Source organism: Cryptomeria japonica, chromosome 7, assembly GCF_030272615.1.
Source record: "Cryptomeria japonica chromosome 7, Sugi_1.0, whole genome shotgun sequence".
NCBI lineage: Eukaryota > Viridiplantae > Streptophyta > Pinopsida > Cupressales > Cupressaceae > Cryptomeria > Cryptomeria japonica.
This window is the reverse complement of record NC_081411.1, coordinates 606007560-606033140: the sequence shown is the minus strand read 5'-3', so window position 1 is coordinate 606033140 and position 25581 is coordinate 606007560. Positions and strand designations below refer to the sequence as shown.

The window sequence follows — 25581 nt, the reverse complement described above, 5'->3', positions numbered from 1 at the left end:
ACTTTCCAGTGGGGATGCTTACAATCCAAAAATGGTTAGTAGTACTACTTCTTAACCCTACAATATAAAATACAGAGATAGAATAGAGAAGTAATGTTGTCCAATGCTGATAAATTTCTTCAAATAGTTACTAACTCCCAAAAGATCCTTCAACATGAATTATGAAATTCTAGGAGCAATGACATGCAGACCAGCAACTTCAAGAGGTTATGACATGCTCATATCTCTCTCCAAACTCACCAAAATCACTCCAAATCACTCCCAAATCAACTAATCTACTCACACTCCTAAATGCACAGCCATACACTAACTTCTGGAAATCTGTAATTTTTTACAGCAAGCTGGAAATGCAAAACCAGCAACACCAAGACACACTAAAATGCATAAAAATCTCTAACAACTCGCCCAAATCACTCCAAACCAATCCCAAACTACTAATATATCAATGATGACCAAGAACAACCAACTAACTGACCACCAAACATCCCATTTAACTCAACTTGCTTCCAAATGCCATCACAGAGAAAAACACCAAAGCTGGAAATTTCGATTTGGAGTATAAAAATAAATACTCAGTAATCTGTGGTTTTCACTTTCTTTTCAACACTTAGTCACAAAATGGGATTTTCCACACTTGACCATTAAGATTTGATTCACTTCAAAATCAGATTTTGAAACATTAAGTTGAAGAAATTCTATTCAACATTACTTCAACTTGCTCCGGAGTGCAGAAAATAAGAAAGAGAAGAAGATTTTACTCTTCTTTTTCAAACAAAACCATGTTAAAACCCTGATGAACTTTCACCTTCAAAGAATAAAGAAAAATAAGAGAAGAAGCTGCCACACTCAGAAAATCAGTGGATTTTGCCTTCCAACCAGGCAGAAATTCTCAAAATCCAAGTATAATTTGATGAACAAAAGGTTAAAAACTCAAGCTTATACTTAAAACTTCTTTAAAAACACCTTCAATCTGCAAAAAGTGCCTCAAAATAGCCTTCAACCTGCACAAGAAATCACAAACTTGTTCTCAATATGCTTAGACTTCGAACTTCATATGTGAGAATGAAGGAATGGACAATGTATTTGTAATGAAGTTCGAATCTGTATTTAGAAACACAAAAGACCTTCGAAATTTGTTTCTAACTTGTCATTTAGTCTTTTGGATCTGTAGGGAAATGTTTCTAGTTTAGTCTTTAGTGAACTTGTCATCACCTAAGCAAGTTCGAACTTCATCTTATCTTCCAAATGCAAGTTTCTAAATTCATTCCCAATCTATAATTCGAACTTGATCTTCAAATCTTCAAATCCAAAAACTTTCTATTTTGGTCTTAGTTCGAAGTCCTCTTCTTGGTTCACCGAGTGCAAGTTTCTAAATTGATTTTTAGTTCATAATTTGGACTAAATCTGCAATATTCTCCTTTCAAAAACTTTCTAATTCTCTTTCAGTTCGAACTTCATGAAGATCTTGCTGACATCACTTAGTATGTATCCTTCTCTTGGCGGATTTTCCTTGACTTGTTTCTCCTTGCTAGTGCAGACTTTGTTCAACTTGTGCTCTTTCTACATCACCTATAGGGTGGACTTGGCCTGATATATGACCCTTTGGAGGGTGGACTTCAATATCTGCCTGCACTTTCAACTTCAGCTTATTGGTGACATTCTTTTGCAAGGCAAGGTAAACTTTCTTAACATTAGGCACCATTCATGTTGATCAAGGGCAGACTTCACTTGACTTAGACATCATCTTCATACCCTTGGGCGGACTTGAATTGCTTCTCTCCTTCTTCTCCTTGCACATAGCGGACTTTGTGAGTTTCTTTCTGCATCATGGGGCGGACTTCATCAAATTTAGGAACTGCTGGTTGCAAAGTAGGGCGGACTTGCTTAACATTAGGCACCATGTGCAATGATAGGAGAGACTTCATTAATCGTGGGCACCACTTACCATCTCCTTCAAGGCGGACTTTATCAACTTTAGGCACCATGTGCAATGATAGGGTGGACTTCATTAATCACATGACCCACCTCACCTTTCCCAAGGCGAACTTTGCTAACTTTGTGCACCAACACCAAGGCGAACTTGGTGAAATTTAGGCACCAAATGATATGCCTTAGGGCGGACTTGGCTAAACCTATCCTCTTTCTCCATCATCTATAGGGCAGACTTGTCTTGATGTACGATCCTTTGGAGGGCGGACTTGCTTACTTCCATGGTACCCAGCCTCTTATCTAAGGCAGACTTTATGAAGTTTGATGCTCTTTACTTAGGGCGGACTTCAACATTTGCTAGGAACCACATGATCAAAACTTGAAATCTCCATAACTTGTGCATTTTTTACTGGATCGCCTTGAAATTTAAAAATTGTGCTTCAATCATCCACTAAATTCCCCAGGATTCCTAAAATTTAGGAGATTAGCTTTTTGGGTCAAAAATTGGATTTTAGGAGGAATTTGTTGATCATTTTAGTGTATCTCAGTGTGAACAGTGCAAACCCTAGATCCACTTTCTAAAAATAGAAAAAGCATGGTTCCCTAAAAAATAGGAAAAAATTTCTAAAAATATCCATTTCGGGGATTGTGCTCAAAATGCCAAAAACAAAACTTCCTAAAAAATAGGAAAAAGCAAAAAGCAAAATTTCCAAAAATAGAAAGTTGTCCAAATTAGCTCAAATCAATTGCAATCTTTGTCCTTTGGGCTTTCTAGACACAATGACGACATCTATACTTTGTTCTAACCATGGCTTGCACACACTGACTCATAATGTTCAAAACTCAGGTCGCTCAAAACTGACAACTTGGCAATAGTGACCTAGGAAGGTCACAAGGCTCTAAAAAAAACCCTAGAAAGCAGAAAAAAAGGAGGGTGATGCGTGAAAAAGGTCATAACAGCCCCCAAAGTTGTTTTTAAAATGCTAAGGGGGGCTTTCAAGGGAAAACAAAATATTTGAATTTTAAAATGCCTTATTAGTTATTTCCCTCCAAACTCTATAAATTGGAGTTTCAGCTCTCATTTCATTCATTCAAAGTTTGCACACTCAAGGAGATGCTGTTGAAATCAATGGAGGAGTTCTTCCAGGAGTTGTTGAGGACAAAAACCCTCTTCAATCTTGCTACTTTTGATGGTGAAAGATCCACCCTAGGTGATCTGATATTTTCAGTCAAGAAATACATTGGCTTTGACGAAATTTGGTGATTTGAATTTTCATGAATACGAAGATCTTAAAGGTATTTATGCAATTTGGTATTTCAGTTTGGAGTATTTGAAAAGAATTTTTTGGAGGTTTTGGTGTGTTTTTTCAAGCTGATTGCAGGGTTTCTAGGCTGGCCATACACTTCCATCTTGCTGGGTTGAACCGCACATATTCACATGCCATGTTAGATGGAAGGAAGCAATTGAAATGAGTATTTTTGTTGAGTGATTCTCAACAATAGGCAAGCCCTTCGCATGTATTTTTCATGGGTTTTCAGCTTGCATTAATTACTAGAGCAGATCGCCCCAACTAGTAAGTCATACAAGTGAAAGAGGGGTTTTTGGAGTTGGGTCAGAGTTTTTGCAGGTGTTTGGAGTGTTGGAAACTCTTCTAAAATGGACGCCATTGTTAATGAAAGTGCCAGCAATGAGTGGAGGTCAGTTTGAAAGGCAAAAGCTGGAAATCAGAATTTTTAAACCAAACTGCCCGTGTATCTAGAACCCATCATGTTGTTGCAAAGTTACTGAGCATGTTTTCAGACCAGAGGATGAGGTTTTTATGTGTCAAAGGTGCTGATTAATCGATCTGGGCAGATTAGGAGTGTTGGGTGTTGATTGGAGGCTTTCTTGACCCTCTCCCTACTCTTGGGTGACTTGCCAATTGCTAAAGAATAAAAAATTTAGTGAGCTGCTGACTGTCCTCGAGCTGAACATGCTGCTACAGGTTTTAAACGGTTTAATATTGCTTCATTTTATGGTATTTCAGTGGTTTGAACTGTTGGTTTATTTGTATCGGCACTTCATGTTGTAATGCTTGTTTGCAAAGTCAAAAAACTTCAGTACCTTTGTAACAGAGAAATGATTAAACATTGAATGATTCATTTCTGAATTTCCTTATCAGAAAACATCTATTTCCATTGTTATGCTATCTTCTTTATTGGCAAGCTTTTTCAAAAAAAATCAAGTGTGCATATTATAGCATTCCCTTTTCTATCCAATATGAATTATAACAAGAACTTACTGTTCAAAAGTACTATATGATGCATTCCTACTCAAGTACTAGGAGTATATGCACCAACAAACCTTCTATGGAGCACCACACTCGCATGCTTGGTGCCAGTTGTTTGCCTCACTGGGTAAACAGAAAGAGTACAAAATGTTGGCATTTCAATTGAAGAAGATTGTTGATATTCATTAAGGATATTGAGAAGATTGTTGAAGATTATTTGATATAACTGAAAAAGGATGATAACTATCTTTATAACATTATTTTGTCATTGATGTCAAGAAATTGATTTTCTGATTCAGTATGATGTTGCCATATCTTGAGAAGATTGATTTGAAGAGAATTAAGATGTCGGTAAAAGACACAGAAAGAATGTGATGAATAAGGGGAGAAATAAGATATTCAATGGACAACTATTACCGAGTTAGACAATGATAAGATCATGATGTTTAGATTGTTTTGATATCCTACAAATGTTGTTGATTGTAAGGTTAATACTATACTATGTCACCGAGTAAAGAACCTAGTTGGTAAACCCTAAAGAACCTAGTCGGTAAACCCTAAGGTTATCGATATCGGTTAATGAAGGCCGAATGTCTACCGAGTAAATTTTAGTATTTACCGAGTTGCAACCGAGTTATGACAGATCGCATTGGATGGATAAAAGCATTATTTAATGAAGGACAATTATTAGCTCGAGATGTATAATGATTGGTATGCCGTGCATGAAGTTTGTTAAGGATCTAAGGCAATAGAAGATCGGCAAGAAGATCTACAGCGCAGATTGAACCGCAATAACCTTGTGCAAGTTCCAACAAAGGAATGCAAGTCCCAAGGCAAGGTAAAACGTTTTCAGATCAAAGGATGCAATGAACCTAGTCAAGATTGAAGATCTGATGGCTAAGATTGATCATGGGAAATGTGATCAAGGAGATTCAGCGGTTAGCAAATTGTTTAAATAAGAAATTGTTGATGAACAATGTATGCGAGCAAGTGTAAGCACAGGGATGCTACATAGTGATTACCGAGCACATAAGCTTGAAGACCTGTTTGAATAACAGAGTAAGGAGCCCAGCAGAGGGACAAGATAAGTCCTATGACAAGATTGTTTTGAGCAAATAAGAATCTGCTTTAGCATTTTAGATGTGAAGTTGCAGATATATTTATTACTGTTGTTTATTTTGTAAGTGACAAAAAATCTCTTAACCGAGTGAACTTAACAGTCTTATTTGTAAACCCTCTAGCAAGGTGACATTCTAAATGAGTGTTTGAAATCCTTTGACAAGGTCACTTCTAAAAAAGTGAAGATCCTAACAGATCTGAGGGGAATCCCTTAACCGGGTCACATCTAGCAATGTGTTTGTAATCTTTAACAGGATTTGATTTTAACCGAGCATACTCTAGAAGAGTATATTTCTTAGTGGGTCCGAAATCCCACAGTGGTTTTTCCCTATTTGGGTTTCCACATTAAATCTGGTGTTATATGTGTTATGATGATTATGTGTTTATGAGTTTGCATGTTTAGCAAATTTTTGGTTATATTGCTGAAGTATAAGTTACCGAGGTTGAATCTGTTGATTTTATGGAAGATTAAGTTTGTATGATCCACCCCCCCCTCTCATCTTGTTAGCTATTGGCATCAGTTCTTTACATTTAGTATCAGAACTTAACACAGAAGTAATGCGGAAATGAACAATGCAAGTACAAGATGAAAATGAGAATAAGCTTTCCATTAATGACTCAGAATGCACCCAATGTTCATATTATTATCTGTCATAAACATCACATCCTTCAATACCCGCAGGTAGTACAATATATAACAGCCGAAGGGGTGCGACACAACCGTCGCGACTCCAACTACCTACCCGTCGGCTAACTAATTACTAACAAATAACATTACTACCAAAACATAAGATATACATATTTCCCGACAACATCATCCCCCCAAAAAAAGAAGTCGTCTCCGACAACTAACAACAAAATGGAGACAATGCAACCCATACAAAATATACATCCAAGACAAAACTAAGGAGGGGGCTGAGGAAGCGTCCCTGAAGTAGAAGGCTAAGATGTCGGTGTCTGGGCCGCCAAGCGGGCGCGAAGCTCATAAACCTGTTGAGTACGTGCCGTCACATCACGCTTCGCCACCAACACTTTCTCCAAAGCTGTCTTTATCCACATCAGAGTACCAATCAATGGCTACCCCTCTCAGGGTGGCAGGGAACTGCACCACCCAATCCGCTTTGTCAACCACCCCGTTGGCTGACCATATTGTCTCACATGTACGGCAGTGCCGTACAGGGTCATCTTTGCCATCTCTGTTGAATTTGGGCAACTTCTGTTTTCCCGCCATCGCGCTTCTTTCCTTTTGCACACCTTTCCCTCTGGAACCTCCAAGGTTCGTACCTCCCAGGATTGGCCCTCTAGGTCCACTACCGCCACCTTGCCCTCCGGAACCTCCAAGGTTCGTACCTCCCGAGATTGGCCCTCCAAGTCCACTACCGCCAGGTACTCCGGAAACTGGTCCGCTAGGTCCCACCAAATTGCCTTGACTACCAAGGATGGTTGAGCCCGACCCGAACAAATTGCTTCTGCTACCGTGCCCCTGTGTCCTCCCGACACCTTCGGCTGCACCAATATTTCCTACTTCTCTGGTCTCGGTTTCGGTCTCCTTCTCCTTCCTGGTCTCGTCCTCTCGTTTGAATGGTGTGTACGGTTCTACCGTACTCCCGTCACCAATTTCTTCCGATGCGAGGGAAAGGTCCCCCCGTTGCTTCCGTGTGGTTTCAATTAAATTCAAGACTTGGCCCTCACCATTTTTGTTGTTCCTTCCGCTCAGTTCCTCTGCGATTCCCTTTAACCATCTCCTACGTTCGACCTGTTGTTCGACAATCAATGCTCGTTGGGTTGCTTCAACTGCTTCCACATATTCCTTTTTACTTTTGTCCTTATTTAATAGATTGGGCATCAATTCTAATTCGGCCTCATGAAACAAAATATCACATTTAAAACAAGAATGCCTTCTTATTAATTCATTCTCTTGTATACAATGTATGTTAACATAATTCCTATGACTATGACAGTGTTCTTCTTTATTTCTCCATTCCCAGTTCAGGGATTGTTTGTCTTCCGTCGGGTTTCATCATGCTCCTCTTCCTCTCGTCGACACCTCTCCTCGTACTGCCGCAAGATCTGTTGACGGCGGTTTTCGCGATAGGTTTCCTCTCGGCGGTTCTGGAGAGCAAGAAACGCTTGAGCCAACAAATTGGGAAGGTTGGCCATCAACTGGTTCACTGCGGGGCTCACTGATAGGGCAGACCACACAACACTTTCGGGCACGTCTTCTTGCGTGGCTTCCCTGCGTACATGGGTTTCAATTGCTGCGTGAAGGATGCACCGGAAGTCCACTGTTAGTGTTCTCTCTCCGTCGAACAATTCTTTCGGCTCTTCTCCCTCAAGGGTGCTTGTCCCTTCATCCAGGGGTTGGCCCATTATCATCGTGCTATACGGGTTACTCCCATTCCCAGGTTTGAAATCGGCAATGGCGCCAAATGTTTGCCTCACTGGGTAAACAAAAAGAGTACAGAAGTAATGCAGAAATGAACAATGCAAGTACAAGATGAATATGAGAATATGCTTTCCATTAATGACTCAAAATGCACCCAATGTTCATAGTATTTATATGTCATAAACATCACATCCTTCAATACCCACAAGTAGTACAATATATAACAGCCGAAGGGGTGCAGCACAACCGTCGCGACTCCAACTACCTACCCATCGGCTAACTAACTACTAACAAATAACATTACTACCAAAACATAAGATATACATATTTCCCGACAACACCAGTAGGTGTTCATTACACTCTTGATTGTTCAATTAGTTTATTAAACTTGTTGAAAGTTGAAACATCAGCTAGTCTTAGAACTCTGATGCAAAGTTTTACTCTCAAGGACAAAATATCTAGCTTAAAAGACATTCAAAATTTTCAGGGACTATCAACATAAAATCAGCATTGTGCAATGAATATTCAAAATAATCAAAAGATTTGTGCAATATCATGGTGATTACGAACTATATATTTACATTTTCTTATTAATGTTAAAAAAATAATAATGCCATTAGAACAAGCAGTATATATTGATTGTATTTACACCTTAAATTGCAAAGCTAATATTTTATGTTTATGTGAAGGCTTTTATCTATGAACAAGGTGAACTTCAGTTGATATTGTTGATAGCTAAATAATACCCTGCAATTATTAAAATTAATGTATGTACCATTTCATACAACATAATGATGCAAACTTATTATTGTAACTAGAAAATCTTAGATCACTTGCCTGTAGCATATAAAGGTGTCTTAGTGTCCTTGAATCCACGGAAGACACCTTGCACTGCAAGAGAAACCACAGTACCTGGAGCACCAAGGGCTCTTAAACTAAGGTATTGCTCTGCTGGAAGACGCATTGGTGAATCCTATTAAAACCACAATTTGTTATATGGGTACAAATAGATTGTCTAACTGTAACATGAGAAGATAAAAGCATAATGATAATTGGATGTATAAATATTAAAAATTTCAATTCCCTAAGTGCTGAAATAAATGGCCAACCAATAAAAACCTGGTACTGCACTTTTTGATCAAAAACTTATTGACTTTATTTAACTGGCAGATAGAGATAAAAACAATTCATAATTTCGTATAAACAGATGTTTAAAAATCAAAACAGCTTTACAACTAAAGCTTATTAACTGTATAAAATCTGAAGAGCATCCAACTTTGCTGATACTTTTTAGGGTTTTCTAGAGGTATAAACTTGAAGCATGTGAACATAATTTAACTTCAAGCTTAGAATTGTGTCTTCTTCACACTAGTCAGAAAATGATTAGGGCGTATGCTAGGACCTGATCTTCTCAGTGTTCATTTCTTCTCAGCTTTATAGATCTAAATGTTTACTTTAGCTATGGATCATAAAGCAAGTGATAGACATTTAGTTTACCTATAGCTCTAACGTTTGTTTTGATACAGTCATTAGTTACCTATGATATTATTCAGACTTAATTATCTCTTCTTTACACTATTCTGGAAACAGATTACGGCTTGAGCTAAAGCTGGGTCTTGACAATGTTCATTTTTTCCTCACCATTATTTGATCTATTTATTTACTCAAGTTCTGGATTAAAAATAAAGTGGCAAGCCATGAATGTTGCACTGTTTCAAGGCCTTCCCACAATGCACCATCTAAGAGAAGATTTTTCCATAGAATAAGATAAAATTTCAATACGTTGTTCCTCAATTGCTTTTTCCTAGTGGTCAAATGTATTTTGGAATCACAATAACATTGCATTCACATCTAGACATGGCAAGGTATCTATTTGGCATCCTGCCTGCCGATTTTGTTTGTCGGATATGAAAGATATTGTGTATTTGAGTTCCTCTTAATAGCTGAAAATGTATCCAATCTGGCTCATTCATGCCAGTATCTTGTAAGGTGTAGTGTTGACTCATTGAGGCTCAAATTTTTTATGCTTCTTTCCCTTATAGTAACTTCTGCATATAAGGCTGTAATTTCAAGAAAATCAAATCATGTAACACAAATTCTTTCACTTCAATGCTGGTCCTGTTGAGAATTATTTCTTAGGCAACCTTCAAGTTATTCTTTAGTTAATTTTCATATAAGAAAAAAGTATTCTGTTCAATGTGAAAAACAACTCTAGAAAATGGCAGATTTTGGAATCTAGGTATATTAGGACATTCAGAAATTTCTTCAATCTAACGATAGCTTCATCTACACATGTAGGACATTAGTTACATATTAATGATACACTTAATAATCTACCTATAGCTTCATTTACATTATATAGAGGAACTAGCCTAAATTTCTACGAGAGCAAAGAAGCTGGTATATGTGCACAGATGTAATATCCCCTTCTCAAGCATAATCAATTTGTGAACAATTGGCCTATTTTCTGAGTTTTCCCATAGGCTAATTGGTGAGCAAGGGAGAACTCCAAATTTCTTGGTAAGAACAAAATTGAGCAAGCAATGGTTTTGTTCATGGCAGCAAGTTTAGGTGATCTTAGTGAGACTCATGCTGCTTTTAGAATACACTTCCATCCTTTTAGGATCTCTCCTAAAATCTTGGAGAAGTATGCTATTTTCACAAAGGCACCAAGTTGCTCCAGCTCATTGTCCTAATCCTCAATGATATTATGGTATGGTCAGAATTTCATAGCTACTTTATTTTGATGCTTTCCGCAACTTGGGAGAGTAATTAAATTGTTAAATAATTATAACTTAAGTTGTCCTCAAGAGGAAATATTAAAAAGAAGACTAAGGTATGATTATTTTGTTGATAAAATAGCATCGATCAGATGAAGAAATCCTTGCCAAGAAATATATATATATATAATATGTATATATATATATACACGTATGTATATATATACAATATATATAATTAATTTATATTAAAAGTTGATAACTATATGTTATTGAGTTAACAATGAATAATATCCGATTGCGTTTTTGTTTTGATCGGCGACTTGCTTAACATTAGTTAAGCACCGATCATATGCTATCGGGTTAATAGCCTGATACCATATTGGTGCCGATTCATAATGAATCGGCACCAATATGCTATTGGGCTATTAACCCGATAGCATACATTGCAGATTCACATTGTTATCGGTTGGCAGTACCGATCATTTGGCATAAACAAAACATTGATCGTTGTGTTAAACCCAATAAGCATACACCGATTCATATGAGTTTATTTGTAGAGGCACAATTAAGAGATGCCATGGACAGGCATTGTCATATCTCCTTTCTAGGGTGGACATTAGAGATAGAGGAGTTGGCCTATCATTGGAGTCTCGTAGGCTAGCAGAGGTTGATTGGGACTCATTCAGTGCATATAGTGACTGGATTTTGGCTTTACAGGCAGTTTGAGGGCCATTGGGAGCAGTTCCTTGATTTTAGGGAGATTCCCTATTTTTTAGGAGGTTGTGTCAGTTCCCATATTGGAGGTTCCACGGGACCATGTCATGGTTTCAGTTTCAGGAAGTTTGGGTGTGTTTCCTAGTTTCTAGGACCATCCCTAGATTTTAGGGATGGGACTGCCAGTTAGCTCAGCTTTTCCGGCATCGGTCACAGATAGGTGAAAAAGTTATATTCATGATTGTTTGGTCATTTTGGGCTATTATTGGATATCTGGAGATATTTTAATATATTTAAATATTTCCTAAGTTTGCGATTAAATAAATTAAAATAAGGCTATGTATTTAGTCATTTCGGAGTAATAAGGGATTTCTGGCTTCATTTGGGTTGATATGCCTATGTGTTATAACTCATTGGAAAGGTCTTGAACTTTGCTACATGATTCTCATCTTCTGGAGTCTTTTTGGATGCCTAAAGCTATTTATTTGCAATTTAGTGTTATTTTCCTATAGTTGACGCCATAATTAGAAAATAACACTCTTTTCATAATGCGCCAACTTTACTCCCTTTTAGGGTTTGGCTTGGAAAGGAAAGGAGATATAAGGAGATGAAGACCAAATTGTTCATTATCTTTTTACACAATCAAACTTATTTTTGTGAATTAGCTCTGAGTGGGCGATTCTTCATCTGGGACGCAAACCCCAAGATCTGGACTGGTTGGGACGTAGCCCTCAGCAGTTATTAGCATTGGATTCTTCAGGCAGAGTGCATCGTTGACAAAGATTGAGCACACCATTCTTCATTGTGGATTCTGGTTGCAGAGTAAGGGTTTCAGCATGGCAGATTGATTCTTCAGCTTGGGCGTGATCCTTGCAGCCTTAAGGCCACCATTCGCAGCAGGTACATCCCACATGGAATGTAAGGAATGCATGTATTCAGCCTGAGAGGTATTCTTGATTCATGATCACTATTCACCTTTCAGTTTGGCATCATTGTTGGATGTAAGTTCCTTGGATCTGCATTGGAATTATTATTTGGTTTTACAAATCAAAAATCTGTCTGGTACAGCTTGTAGCAATTGTACATTTGGCTGTATGTTCTTATTTATTTTCAGTCTCCTTTCATGTTTACTGTTCATTATTCATTACTTGTTTGAAAACTATCAAAATACACAAAAAGAAACAAACCTTCTGCAACTTCTATCTATTCTCTAAAACAAATCAAAGGCATCACAGGAAGATATAGTTTATTAATTTTAAAAACTACAGAAGATCAGCAAGGGGATCCATCAAGGATCTTTCAGGCATTATGGAGACATGTCTGCCCATGACATCTCTCTTGTAAGATATATATGTGCCTGTTATTGTTATCCAAAGGACATCGAAATTATTAATGTTCTTTCTCCACCATCTGCAATACATAGAAGATAATTAGAAAACAGAATTGATATATACTGTGAGAAATATTTGCATTGCAATACAACATCATTATACATACCTTGATTTTGAATTGAAATTTTAAGAACTTTTACATGGTATTAGAGCCTCGGTAGATCGAACCTAAGGCATTCAAATTTGTGAAAAATTCAAAGTCAAGAAGATATCTAACATCACATTTCTTCAAATGGCCAGCACTATCAGATTTGAAGATAGACTCGAAGGAGGCGACAATTTCTCAGCATGGAAATTCAGAATTAAGATGATCCTAAAGGAGAATAAAGTTGAACCATTTGTAAGAGTCGAATCTAAAGAACTTGAGAATGAACCTGACAAAACAACATGGATTGAGGGTAATGAAAAGGCCATCAAGATCATAGTTGACAGAGTGAGAAACAATATTATGCCAATCATAAAGAAACATGAGACTGCCTATTATATGTTCAAGGCACTCGAAAATGCATTTGAGATAACTAATGCAAGAAGAACCTTGGCTCTAAAAAGAGAGATAAATCATATAAGTATGATAAAAGGGGAGTCAATCAATGCCTACTTCATGCGGATATCTACCCTAAGGGATGAACTAGCAACACTTGGATATGAAATCCAAAACAAAGAGTTAACACTCATTGCTCTAGATGGGTTACCTAGTGTTTGGGAAACGTTCGTTCAAGTCATCAGTGCAAGGGCTAAATATCCAAATTTTGAGAGGCTAACAACGGATTGTCTTCAAGAAGAATCAAGGTTGAATAAGAAAGGGATCAAGCATAAGAATATATATGAAGATCTTCAAGTTCTAAACACCAACTCCAATAAGAAAAGAAAGAAAAAACAATTCAAGAAGAGGAAAGGACATCAAGGCAAGAATACCTCCAAGAAGGATCTCTCTCATATTCAATGCTTCAGGTTTGACAAGTTCAGGCACTATGTTGCTAAATGTCCTAAAAGATCTAAACAAGCTACATTTGTCAAAGTTGGAAAGTCAAAGGACGAAGATGATTCTGAGAAATATGTGTTCTACTCAGCACTTTCAAACCAAGTATCAAACAAGGCTAACTCATGGGTGATTGACAGTGGCTCATCCAGACATATTACAGGGTTCAGAGAAGTGTCATGATAGAGGAGACCGATGAGGAAGTAACAATCAAAGATGACTCTGCATATTCAGTCAGAGGAATTGGAACCTGCATCATCAAACTGAAATCAGGCTTATCATTACAGCTTACAGGAGTACAATATGTCCCTGGCATCAAGAGGAACCTAGTCTCCATCTCAGCACTAGAGGATAATGGGTATAGGGTGACCTTCATGGACAACAAAGTGTTGACTTGGCCAAAGAATTCATCCATCAAGAAATCCAAAACCATTGGTCAAAGACAAGGTTACTTATATGAGCTATGCACAGAGCCCAACCTGACCCTAATCCATGAAGTTGCAGATGCTAATGAAGTTTGACATAGAAGACTAGGTCACCTGAATTTCAGAGCTTTATCATCTATGGAAAACCTTTTCACAGGTTTACCCAAGTTAAAGCAATATCATTCAGGGGCATGCAAGGGATGTTTCCTAGGTAAAAATACTAAGGGCTCTTTTCAAAATGGTACTAGGAAAACAAGTAATGTTTTAGAATTAGTCCACTCTGATCTATGTGGACCTATGTCAGTACCCTCTTTAGGGGGATTTTTGTATTATGTAATATTTATGGATGACTACTCTAGAAAAACTTGGATCTACTTTCTAAAATGTAAAGAATCAGAAGAGATCCTTAATAAGTTTAAAGAATTTAAAACCCTAATAGAAAACTTCTCAGGTAATAAAGTTAAAACCCTAAGAACTGACAATGGGAGGGAATACATCTCAGATCTATTTAAAGATTTTTGTAAAAATGTTGGGATTAAGAGGGAGTTTACTGTACCTTATAATCCTCAACAAAATGGGGTAGCTGAGAGGAAAAATAGGACAATTGTAGAAGCTGCCAAATCTATGCTTCTTGATCAGAACCTAGATACCCATCTTTGGGCAGAAGCCTCCTGCACTGCCGTGTATATCCAAAATAGATGTCCCCACTCCCATATTGAAGATAAAACCCCTAACGAATTTTTTACTAAAACAAAGCCAGATATTAGCCATCTTAGAATATTTGGATGCCTTGTTTATATCCATGTACCTAAAGAGAAAAGGTTAAAACTAGAGCCTTCAGGAAAAAGGGGAATATTTGTTGGGTATAGTGAAACCTCCAAGGCCTACAGAATCTACATACCTAGTCAAAGGCATATTGAACTTAGTAGGGATGTAATTTTTGAAGAAGACTTAGCCTTCATAAAAGCCCAAAGTTCTATAGAACCTGAAGTGCATGTTCCTGCTCCTAGCATAGATGAAGATCCTGCTCCTGAGTTTCAGAGGGAGAATCTTGAGGAAAATGAAGGTCAAATTCAAAACCCACCTAGAGAAAATCTCAAGAAAAGACCACTATGGGCCACCAAAACTGTAGAAGAAGCTCATAAGTATGCTACCCCTTCAAGAACCTTCAAAGAAAGCAAAAAGCCTAACAGATTCACCAGCTATGTTGCACTCATGAATGACCTTTCAAAAGTTGAACCTAATAATGTATCAGATGCACTTTAACATCAAGTATGGAAGGATGCCATGTCTGATGAATACTAGTCCATTGTAAAAAATGATGTTTGGGAGATTGTTCCCAAGCCAGCTGGAAAATCTATTGTATCTTCCAAATGGCTCTTCAAGATCAAACATGCTGCAGATGGCAGCATTGAGAAACACAAGGCCAAATTTGTAGCCAGAGGGTTCTCACAAAAGGAAGGAATTGATTACGAAGAAACCTTTGCACCTGTGGCCAGATACACCTCAGTAAGAGCAATCTTAGCCATTGTCACAACAAAAGGATGGAAAGTACATCAGATGGATGTAAAGACAACATTTCTTAATGGAAAGATTGCAGAAGAAGTATATCTAGAGCAACCTGAAGGATTTGAGATTCATAATGCAGAGTCTCATGCGTGTAGACTCAAGAAAGCTCTTTATGGGCTTAAACAGGCTCCTAGGGCCTAGTATGAAAGAATTGATACTTATCTCACAAGGCTAGGTTTCTCAAAGAATGATGCAGATCTAAATCTTTACTATAAACAAAACAAAGGTGATATGTTGATATTGATTTTATATCTTGATGATTTGTTAATCACAGGTGAAGATCACCTCATAGATCAGTGCAAGAAAGACCTTGCTAAAGAATTTGACATGAAGGACTTGGGACTCCTTCATTACTTCCTAGGATTACAAGTATGGCAAAATTTTGGTGGCATCATACTAAATCAGGGTAAGTATACCTTGGACATTTTGAAAAGATTTGGAATGTTAAACTGCCGACCTATGACTTCTCCGATGGAAACAAACCTTCATAGACTTAAGGAAGCAGCAGCAGAATCACAACCCACAGATCCTACTCTATACAGGCAAATGATTGGGTCCCTGATGTATCTGGTGAATACAAGACCAGATATCTGTTACGCAGTTAATGCTTTGAGTCAGTTTGTGAACCAAAGGAGATACACCCGGTAGCAGTAAAACACATCATGAGATATCTACAAGGTACTTTAAATCTTGGTCTCATGTATAAGAGAGTTGATTTGGATTTACACGGATTCACAGATTCAGATTGGGCTGGAAGTGTAACTTACAGGAAAAGCACCTCAGGATGTTGCTTCAGTTTAGGTTCAGCCATGATATCCTGGATTAGCAGAAAACAATCATCAGTAGCACAGAGTTCCACTAAGGCCGAGTATATTGCAGCTTCCATGGCTGCTCAAGAGGTAGTATGGCTTAGGAAGTTGCTTGGAGGGTTATTTGGTGAACCAATGAAACCTACAGTTATTCATTGTGACAACCAGAGTTGTATAAAACTCTCAATGAATCCGGTGTTTCATGACAGATCCAAACATATTCAGATTCCATACCATTATGTGCGAGATATGGTAGACAGGAATGTGATCCAGTTGGAATACATTTGTACAGGGGACCAGATAGCAGATATTCTTACCAAACCACTTTCCAGGGTGAAAGTTGAGCACTTCAGAAAAGGTCTTGGTATGATTGAAAGGTAATTTGTTTCGTAATCTGTACTTATATATTAATAAAGATGTTTAATGTGTAAACTTCTTTGTCATGAACTTTTATGGGCTCCACCCCCTATGTACATTTCTAAGAGGTGACGATCTCTCAAATAATGGACACTTGTATGTAGACATTATAAGGTGACGATCTTATAATGATCAAACCAGATATCATGTGTGATTCCTGGTATGTTATGGATGTACCATAATTATATTGTGGTAAAGACATTTTGAATGTTAGTGCACATACCACAATTTGGATAAAATGAGGATTTAATTATTCTCGTGTTTTTATCCTTAGTATTGCTTGCTTTGCAATACTGATATCACGTGCTTAGGTGATATCTTGTCATCACAAGTTACTGTGGTGAACTTTTGTATCACGTGTTTAAATGATACTTCATGTCACGTGCTTAGGTGATATGATTTTTGTATCACGTGTTTAGGTGATACTTCATATCACGTGTTTGAGTGATATGATCCTCTGTAGAGTGAGATTATGAGACTCCATAAGGAATCCTGACCATCATGAAAAATGTGATGCTAGATATGTTGTCATTCATCTTCCCGAGCTAAGAGGGAGTGTTGATGAAATAGCATCGATCAGATGAAGAAATCCTTGCCAAGAAATATATATATATATGCATGTATATATATATATATATATATATACACGTATGTATATATATATAATATATACAATTAATTTATATTAAAAGTTGATAACTATATGTTATCAGGTTAACAATGAATAATATCCGATTGCGTTTTTGTTTTGATCGGTGACTTGCTTAACATTAGTTAAGCGTTGATCATATGCTATCCGTTTACTAGACCCGATAGCATATTGGTGTCGATTCATAATGAATCGGCACCAATATGCTATCGGGCTATTAACCCGATAGCATACATTGCAGATTCACATTGTTATCGGTCGGCAATACCGATCGTTTGGCATAAACAAAACATCGATCGTTGTGTTAAACCCGATAAGCATACACCGATTCATATCGGTTTATTTGTAGAGGCACAATTAAGAGAGGCCATGGACAGGCATGTCTGTGGAGACATGTCTGCCCATGACATCTCTCTTGTAAGATATATATGTGCCTGTTATTGTTATCCAAAGGACATCGAAATTATTAATGTTCTTTCTCCACCATCTGCAATACATAGAAGATAATTAGAAAACAGAATTGATATATACTGTGAGAAATATTTGCATTGGAATACAACATCATTATACATACCTTGATTTTGAATTGAAATTTGAAGAACTTTTACATATATTTATTTAAAAGTGTTTTAAGTTGTGCCTGCAAGGAAACGCCTAGGCGCATGGGGGACTCTTGTAAAAGGTTTTTTATTTGATTTAAAAAGGGTCTTTTGGAAGGAAAATAGGAAATTATTATTTTATTTCCTCCAAAATGTTATAAAAGGAGGTTGAGAGCCCATTGTTGAGGTTAGACATGATATGATATTTTCTTATGCTTTAAGAGAACTTGTATTCATCTCAACTTTTCTTGAGGATGGAAAACCTCTCAAAAATACTAGTTTTGAGGGCGAAAACCCCCTTGGCTAATCTTGGTAGTTTCATTCCAAAATCACAGTGGTGCCTGCAAGTGAAGCTTTAGTTTTTGGTACCTTAAAAAATGGAGGCATTTGATGTAATTCTGAGCAGTCATTTTGGTTAGTTACTGATGTTTGTTTGAGCATTGAAATTGGGGAACTTTCTAGGTGGAGATCATTACGTCTCCATTTCTAGTAGTCATACTATTCACATAAACTATACCACCCACAAGCATAAACTATGAATGATTCGATGGCGTCTTACTAATGTTTTCTCCTGCATTCTTATGTTGTTGGAGGGTAATACAGTTTAAAGGAAAATTGAGAGAGGCCTTGTTGTGATGTATTCACACATTGCCCCATTATAAATGGGGACCCCTACTTTTTGCTTTCTAGGGTTTGCTTTCTTGGTCTTTTAGGGTTTTGTTTGTTAGCCTTTGCATGATGAGTGCTGTCAAGGGGATCGTTGGATAGCCAGCTTTGCTTTAGCTAGGATGAGTCAATAGATGCTCCAAGTTAGGGTTTCTTTCAAGGTCTTCCTTAGGCTTAGTTTTGCTGGTTGTGTCCCATTTGAGTTCGAGGAAGTCAGTGAGTGGTTGAGCAAATTTGGTTAAGACATGGAAGGATTGAATCAAAGATCACGACTAAGGCAAAGTCAAGTGGAAAAAGAGGTGAATTGAGCCCAAAATGAGGATTTCACTCCTTACCCTTCCAAAGGGTCCAGGGCGAATTTCTCCACAAGACACTCCACCTCGACCCGGGCTCTGAGCTAACCCTTTCCTAGGTTTGAATGAAGGAAAAAGCACTTGTTTGAATGAGGAAATGTGAAAATGGAGTTAGGATTTGAGCCCAAACATGATTTTCGCTCCTGACCCTTCCAAAGGGTCCAGAGCGAAATTCATGTAAAACTTTATTTTTCACCAAATTCTTGGGCTACATGTCAGCTTGAAGAGCAAATTCATGTGATCATGAGGGAAGGAGGCCTAATGAAGTTCATCCAAGGTATGAAGAGGAAAAAACAAGTGAGAAATTAGCTCAAAAGGTGAATTTTGCTCCTGACCCTTCCAAAGGGTCCAGAGCGAAATTCCAAGGACACACCCATTCTTCACCTTGTTTGCACTAAAAGTCTTGTTCCTTAGACATGTGGTGAAGGTTTTGATATGTTCTTGCCTAAGAAGTGTTGGAAAGCATTTAAGGATGAAGATTATGACCTAAGGCATGGATTTCGCTCCTGACCCTTCCAAAGGGTCCAAAGCGAAATCCAATTTTCCTCCACTTTGCTCCAGGATATGACAAAAATTGTAGACTTTTTAGGCATAATTGAGAAGGTTTGATGCAACTTTGCCTTTGAGAGGATATTTTAGACCTTGGGATGATGAAAGCTAGCCTCAAAAGAGAATTTCGCTCCTAACCCTTCCAAAGGGTCCAGAGCGAAATCCTCCATTTTGCCTTCCTTTGGCCTTAAAAACCTAGTTTAACCTCGCCTGGTGCCAGTTGGGTGGTGGATTGTCTTGATTGCGAAAGGAGGAAGTTGATTTGATCAAGTTTGGAGGAGAATGAAATGAAAGAAAGTGAGAAACTAGCCAAGAGTGAGATTTTTGCTCCTGACCCTTCCAAAGGGTCCAAAGCGAAAATCCTTATAGCTCTTGTTTTCTTCCTTGTTTTGGCTAGGCGTTGGCATGATGGAGGATGAATTCGTATGTTCTTGCCTTGAGAGGGAGTTGGATGCTTTGGAAGATCAAGATTTTAGCCTAAAACTTGAATTTCGCTCCTGACCCTTCCAAAGGGTCCAGAGCGAAATTCATTATAAACCTCATTTGTTACCTCGTTTGGGCTTGAAACCTTGTTCCTTAGGTGGAAAACAATCTATGTTTGCCTCCAAGAGAAGATTGAAGTTGGAAAAGTGAGCAACCAAACCCAAATCATGATTTTCGCTCCTGACCCTTCCAAAGGGTCCAGGGCGAAAATCTACCTAAGACTCATTTCCTTCCTTGTTTGACCAAATTTTGATGTCCAAGGCATGTTGAAAGGGAGAATGGACATGTTGTTGCCTTTGGGAATGTTTGAAAGAGTTGAAGAGTGAGGGTTTTAGCCAAGAAAGGAAATTTCGCTCCTGACCCTTCCAAAGGGTCCAGAGCGAAATTCCTTGCAAACCTATTCTTTGAACCTTGCTTGAGATTAAGACCTTGTTCCTTAGGTGAGAAATGGTGAAATTTATCGTGTAAAGAAGAATGAGATTGAAAAGATGAAAAATCAAGTCAAGAATGAAAAATTTGCTCCTGACCCTTCCAAAGGGTCCAGAGCGAATTTTCTCAAAACCACCTTTTTTCCCAATTTTATGCCAAGGCAATTACAGAATAAAGTGAATTGACATGGGAGAGGTCCTTAGGAGTGACTTCAAGTTGCTAGAAATCATTGAAATTCAAGGAATTGAGCCAAATCAAGAATTTCGCTTTTGACCCTTCCAAAGGATCCAAAGTGAAATTCCTATAATCACCTATTTTCCCTTCAAAATAAGTTAAATCCTTGGTTTTCATGGCATAGATGGAAGGGAGGTGGCTTGACCTTACCTTTGAAGGATATTTGAAGTTGGAAAGATGAGGGAATATGCTCAAGATCAAGAAATTCGCTCCTGACCCTTCCAAAGGGTCCAGAGCGAAATTGTGCAAAACCTATCTTTTCCCTCAATTTTATGTCAAGTTTAGTGTGGATCAAGATTAAAGGTGTCCTTAGGCATGTCCTTGAATTGCCAAGAGTCATCAAATATGAAGAAATGAGCTCAAAACAAGATTTTTGCTCCTGACCCTTCCAAAGGGTCCAAAGCGAAAAAACCTAAAACCATCCTTTTCTCCAAATTTTGAGTGAAGTCAGGCCTAGACTAGGGTGAGGAAAGCCATTTGGAATGCCTTGGAAAGATTTTTGATCATTAAAAATGCAAATTTTGAGCGAAAAAGAGAATTTCGCTCCTGACCCTTCCAAAGGGTCCAGAGCGAAATTCTTCAATCTACCTATTTCCTCCTTGTGCCAAGTCAGGACTTTGAGTCCTAAGGCGTGGTTGAGGTTGAAATGTTGTTACTTTGCCCTGTAAGATGAATTGAAGTGAAGGAAATGAAGAGTTGTGACCTAAAACTTGACTTTCACTCCTGACCCTTCCAAAGGGTCCAGAGCGAAATTCCCAATTTCACCTAAATTGCTCATGATGAAGACCAGGAGATGGATTCCCAGAACTTGGTGGAGAGAAGACTAGTGTATGCTTGCCTTGGAAGGCATTTTGGAGTAGAGGCATGATGGATTTTGTCCTAAAATGTAGATTTCACTCCTGACCCTTCCAAAGGGTCTAGAGCGAAATTCTTAAAAACCTCTCTTTTGCCCCAAATTTACATCAAGCTTGGTGTTGGTTGAGAATGAGGGCATCCTTGGGCATGTATCTAAGCAAGTACGGTCACAAAGTGAAAAGAATTTGATCCAGGAATGCAAAATTCGCTCCTGACCCTTCCAAAGGGTCCAGGGCGAAATTCTTATAGGGCCTATCCCTGGGGAGAATCTTGAGCAAGCTTCATTTTAATGTCTTCTTGTTGATGATTTAAGGTGGAAAATGCTATGTTGAAATGAATTTGTTATATGACCTTAATCATCTTTTGGTTTGTTTTGCAGCTGAAAGAAGACCAGGCCAGGGCAAGAACGACCTCTTCCAGTCCAGCATCATCCAGGATGACCTCTTCCAGTCCAGCATCATCAAGGACGGCCAATTCGCTAGCTACCTCCAGAACCTTCACTTTGCCACACTAAGGAACCACAAGATGACAATGAAGGGCGTTGCCAGCATTTCAAGGAAAGGTACACCACCCTTCCATCACGTCAAAGACAGAGGACAATCAAATAAGGTCAGTGCAAGGGTCCGTTGAAGAAGCAGATAGTTTCAGAAGGGTTAATTAAAGTTAGCTTCTCAACATCATCAAATTGAACATCTACCAAGTTACAAGTGTCAGACAAGGTGGCATCCCAGTCATCACTCCTCCGGTCGGATTGGTCCACCTCAGCGTGTCCAAATTCAATGTACCTGACTCATCAAAGATGACACTAACTTTGATGTACCTGCCCCGGTTATCCATTGGTCGAATATTCTAGAGAAGACGTGTCCAAATAATGCAATTATTTCATTGGCCAGAATTGAGTTTGTTGTAACAAACCCTAATTAGGGTTCTCATTGTAAAATCTCGGCCATTGATCTCAAATTGATCTGAGACATTGAATTGTATTGAGAGCATTATAAAAGGCTCAAGCTCTTCATTTTGTAAGGGTTAAGAGTTAGTTCATGGAGGTTAGAATAGCTAATGATCGATAGTGAATAGAATAGAAATTAGAGTAAAGTAGGAAGAGGAGGCAAGAAATTGTTGCCTTGATTGTAAATGAACCCTTTTTTTCATTGAAGATATGGTGAAATGTGTCATTTCTTTACAATACGCATGGTCTCTTGTTGAACCTTCATTGTAGATGGTAAATGATTAGATTGAATGAAGAAAATTGTTGAATGCACCTGTGTGGAATCCGTCTAGTCCATACCACTAGCCTCTTACTGATTGTAAGTGCGCCCTGCGTGGTCAACTGGCATAAAATGAGCTTAATCTTAAGTCGTTACACATCTATTGTTCATGCATTATCTTGAATGGTGATCAATGTCTGATGGTGTACGATTTGAACATATTGGAAGCATCCCTTAGAAGATCGCACTAAGTTGGTGTCGGATTGTTCAAGCCTGATGGTGAGACCCAGCCCAGTAGGACTTCACCTAGTCATTCATCCATCTTCTCGCATTCTAGGTAGTAGAGTAGACTTCCTGAACCCTGCATCTTTTACCATTTGTTTGTCTTCTAGTTAGTAAATAGGACTTGTGATTCCAGCAAATCAAACGTTCAGGTCATTGAGTGTAAGTCCCCTTGTGATTCCAGCAAAATCACATCATACCACGAAGAGTTTATCCACGAGTAGAGATCCTACATAACAGAACCTTGAAGTTTCTCCGATTGATCCTTCTACGATATCTTCAGCATTCAGGAGCTTTATTCAAGAGAGAATAAGGTACATTTAGGTATTTTATTCTGTGTTCGCATGTGTACAAAAAACACATCAACGGGCCTGTACCATCTATAGATTCTATACGCAAGTCATGCCAGTCACTAGGGGGCGTGTGAATCTAGTGCATGAATCGCTGCCATTTTTCTTGTTTAAAGTGGTTTGGAAGCTCCTTAGTTGTAAGGAGAACCCACACTGTTGCAAGGTGACCAACTAAAGTTTTGGTGGGTTTCTATGACTTTGGCTCTAGCTAGTCCAATTGTACAACATGCCATAACTATGTTTGCAGAACTATTGTTATCTAATCTCTATTATCAGTTTGATAGACTCCCTTTGTAATGTGTTTGGTGTGTTTTAGAAAATATTTTAGTGTGATTTCAGCAGTTTCTCAGTTGGGTGACATCAGGGTGCTTCTAATCAGCAGTCTACAGTGTGTTCAATTCTGATTTGACCGTTTACCAGCAGAGTAAAGTGCTATTAGATTCTCAATCAGCCTTGTTTGTAATGTCCCACTTTGAAATATAATTTAATGATAAATAATAATAAAATTCAAATACAAAAGAATAAATATTAAAATATAAAAGAATATAATTAAATATAATTAAAATTTGATTAAAGTTAATGAAAGGTCAAAAGGCATGAAATGATAAGTTGTGACTTCCTCAAACACGAGATATAAAAGGGAGAAGAGAAACTCATTTGATGGGGGAAGAATTTGAAAAATGAGAAGTGCAGATCTGATTTAAATAAGTGCAGATCTGATTATAAAAGATTATGTCCCTTCCAAAGGGCAGAAATAATGAAGAGTTGCACTCTTTCAAAAGGTGCTAATGGTGAAAGGGTGTGTTTCTTGCCAAAGGGCATTACGTTGGTGGAGAAGAAAACAAAGTATTAAGGATAAGGGATTACTGGAGAAAGGAAGGACTCTGACACCACTGTTGCTGCCTCAGTCCACATCTACACCCTGACTAACACGATCGGGGTATAAAACAACCAAAGAAATTCAGAAAGAAGACGTTTCAGGTATGTCTTCATCTCCTAAAGGAATGGTAATAATTGTTGCTAAGATATTGCAAAGAGTAATACATGTATCTAAAGTATGATAGAAATCACTTCAGTATGTCACGAATGTTAAACCATTTCACACAGCTAATTATAACTGTAACAAATCTACTATATAGTTTTCAGTAACTTACTGTATGTCGCATACTCAGAAAATATGCTCGACTGGTTAAACGATACAAACAAGTTATAATGCACGACAGTGTTCAGATTTATGGTTATAATGCCAAATTCGTGTGTGCTTGTATTAAACCGTAATTATTAATAAATATGAATAATGTTATGCTAAGGAATTGACACTAGACTTTCACAGTACGTCTGATATATTTTGATATACATAAGTAGATTATTATTAAAGTTAAACCACAAATGGCATAAGCGAGCTCCTTAATGATTTCCTTTTCTGTTCACCTGATATAATAACCATAAGATTATACATAAATTGGATAAAGGGAACTGCTGAAATACTGACAGATTATTTTATAGATCTGAAACTAAAACATACTGTACAATCTTATGTCAATAACAATAAAATTGAATCTACTCACTAATTTACTTAAAATCCCGAGAAGGCAGAGTGGTTGGGAGAGGAGGATAACTGTCTCAGTTGTCCACCTACTAATCCATGTAAGATCAGTAGGCCAGTAGGGCATATGACTGCTACTGGGCCTGGGACTGGCAATTAATAAGCCCCTCTACAATCTGAAACTTCCTTGGTTTAATAATTTTAGTGTGAGACAAGGAATGAATTGTGGGGATAAGACCCTGTTGTGACCACTTCACACATCGCCCCATTGGAATGGGGACCCCCTCTTTTTTGCTTTGTTTTTGCTTCTCTCTGCTTGTTCTTCTCTCTGTTTTTGGGGTTTTGAGTGAGTGAGTTGTCTGTCTGGACTAGGGCTAAACCTTAGGGGTTCTTTTGGATGTTATTCAGGCTGAGTCCAGTCAAATTTTGAAGAATTGTTAAGTGTCCTCCCGAATAATTGAGATGATTGAAATTAGGTAAGTCTTTCAGGAGAGTCAAATAGGTCTTAGGTTAGGTCTAATAAAGGTTTTTAGGGTAAAATCCAATTTTGGCTAAGTGTTAGCATTTTTGAAGGAGAAATTGTGTGTTCTTGCCTAGGTGAGTTTTTGATCAAATTTTTGAAGCAAGATGATGCCTGAAACAGACAA

General features: G+C 38.0%; 1 protein-coding gene across 3 annotated transcripts in view; it reads right to left on the bottom strand.

Moving 5' to 3' along the window:
* LOC131043318 (protein DETOXIFICATION 44, chloroplastic) overlaps positions 1-25581 on the bottom strand; it is a 304646-nt gene that overhangs the window by 156939 nt on the left and 122126 nt on the right. For all 3 annotated transcript variants that reach the window (XM_059207613.1, XM_059207612.1, XM_057976513.2), the window contains exon 5: positions 8542-8677. In XM_059207613.1, the coding sequence (XP_059063596.1) occupies positions 8542-8677 (136 nt within the window). The remainder of the gene's footprint in view (positions 1-8541; positions 8678-25581) is intronic.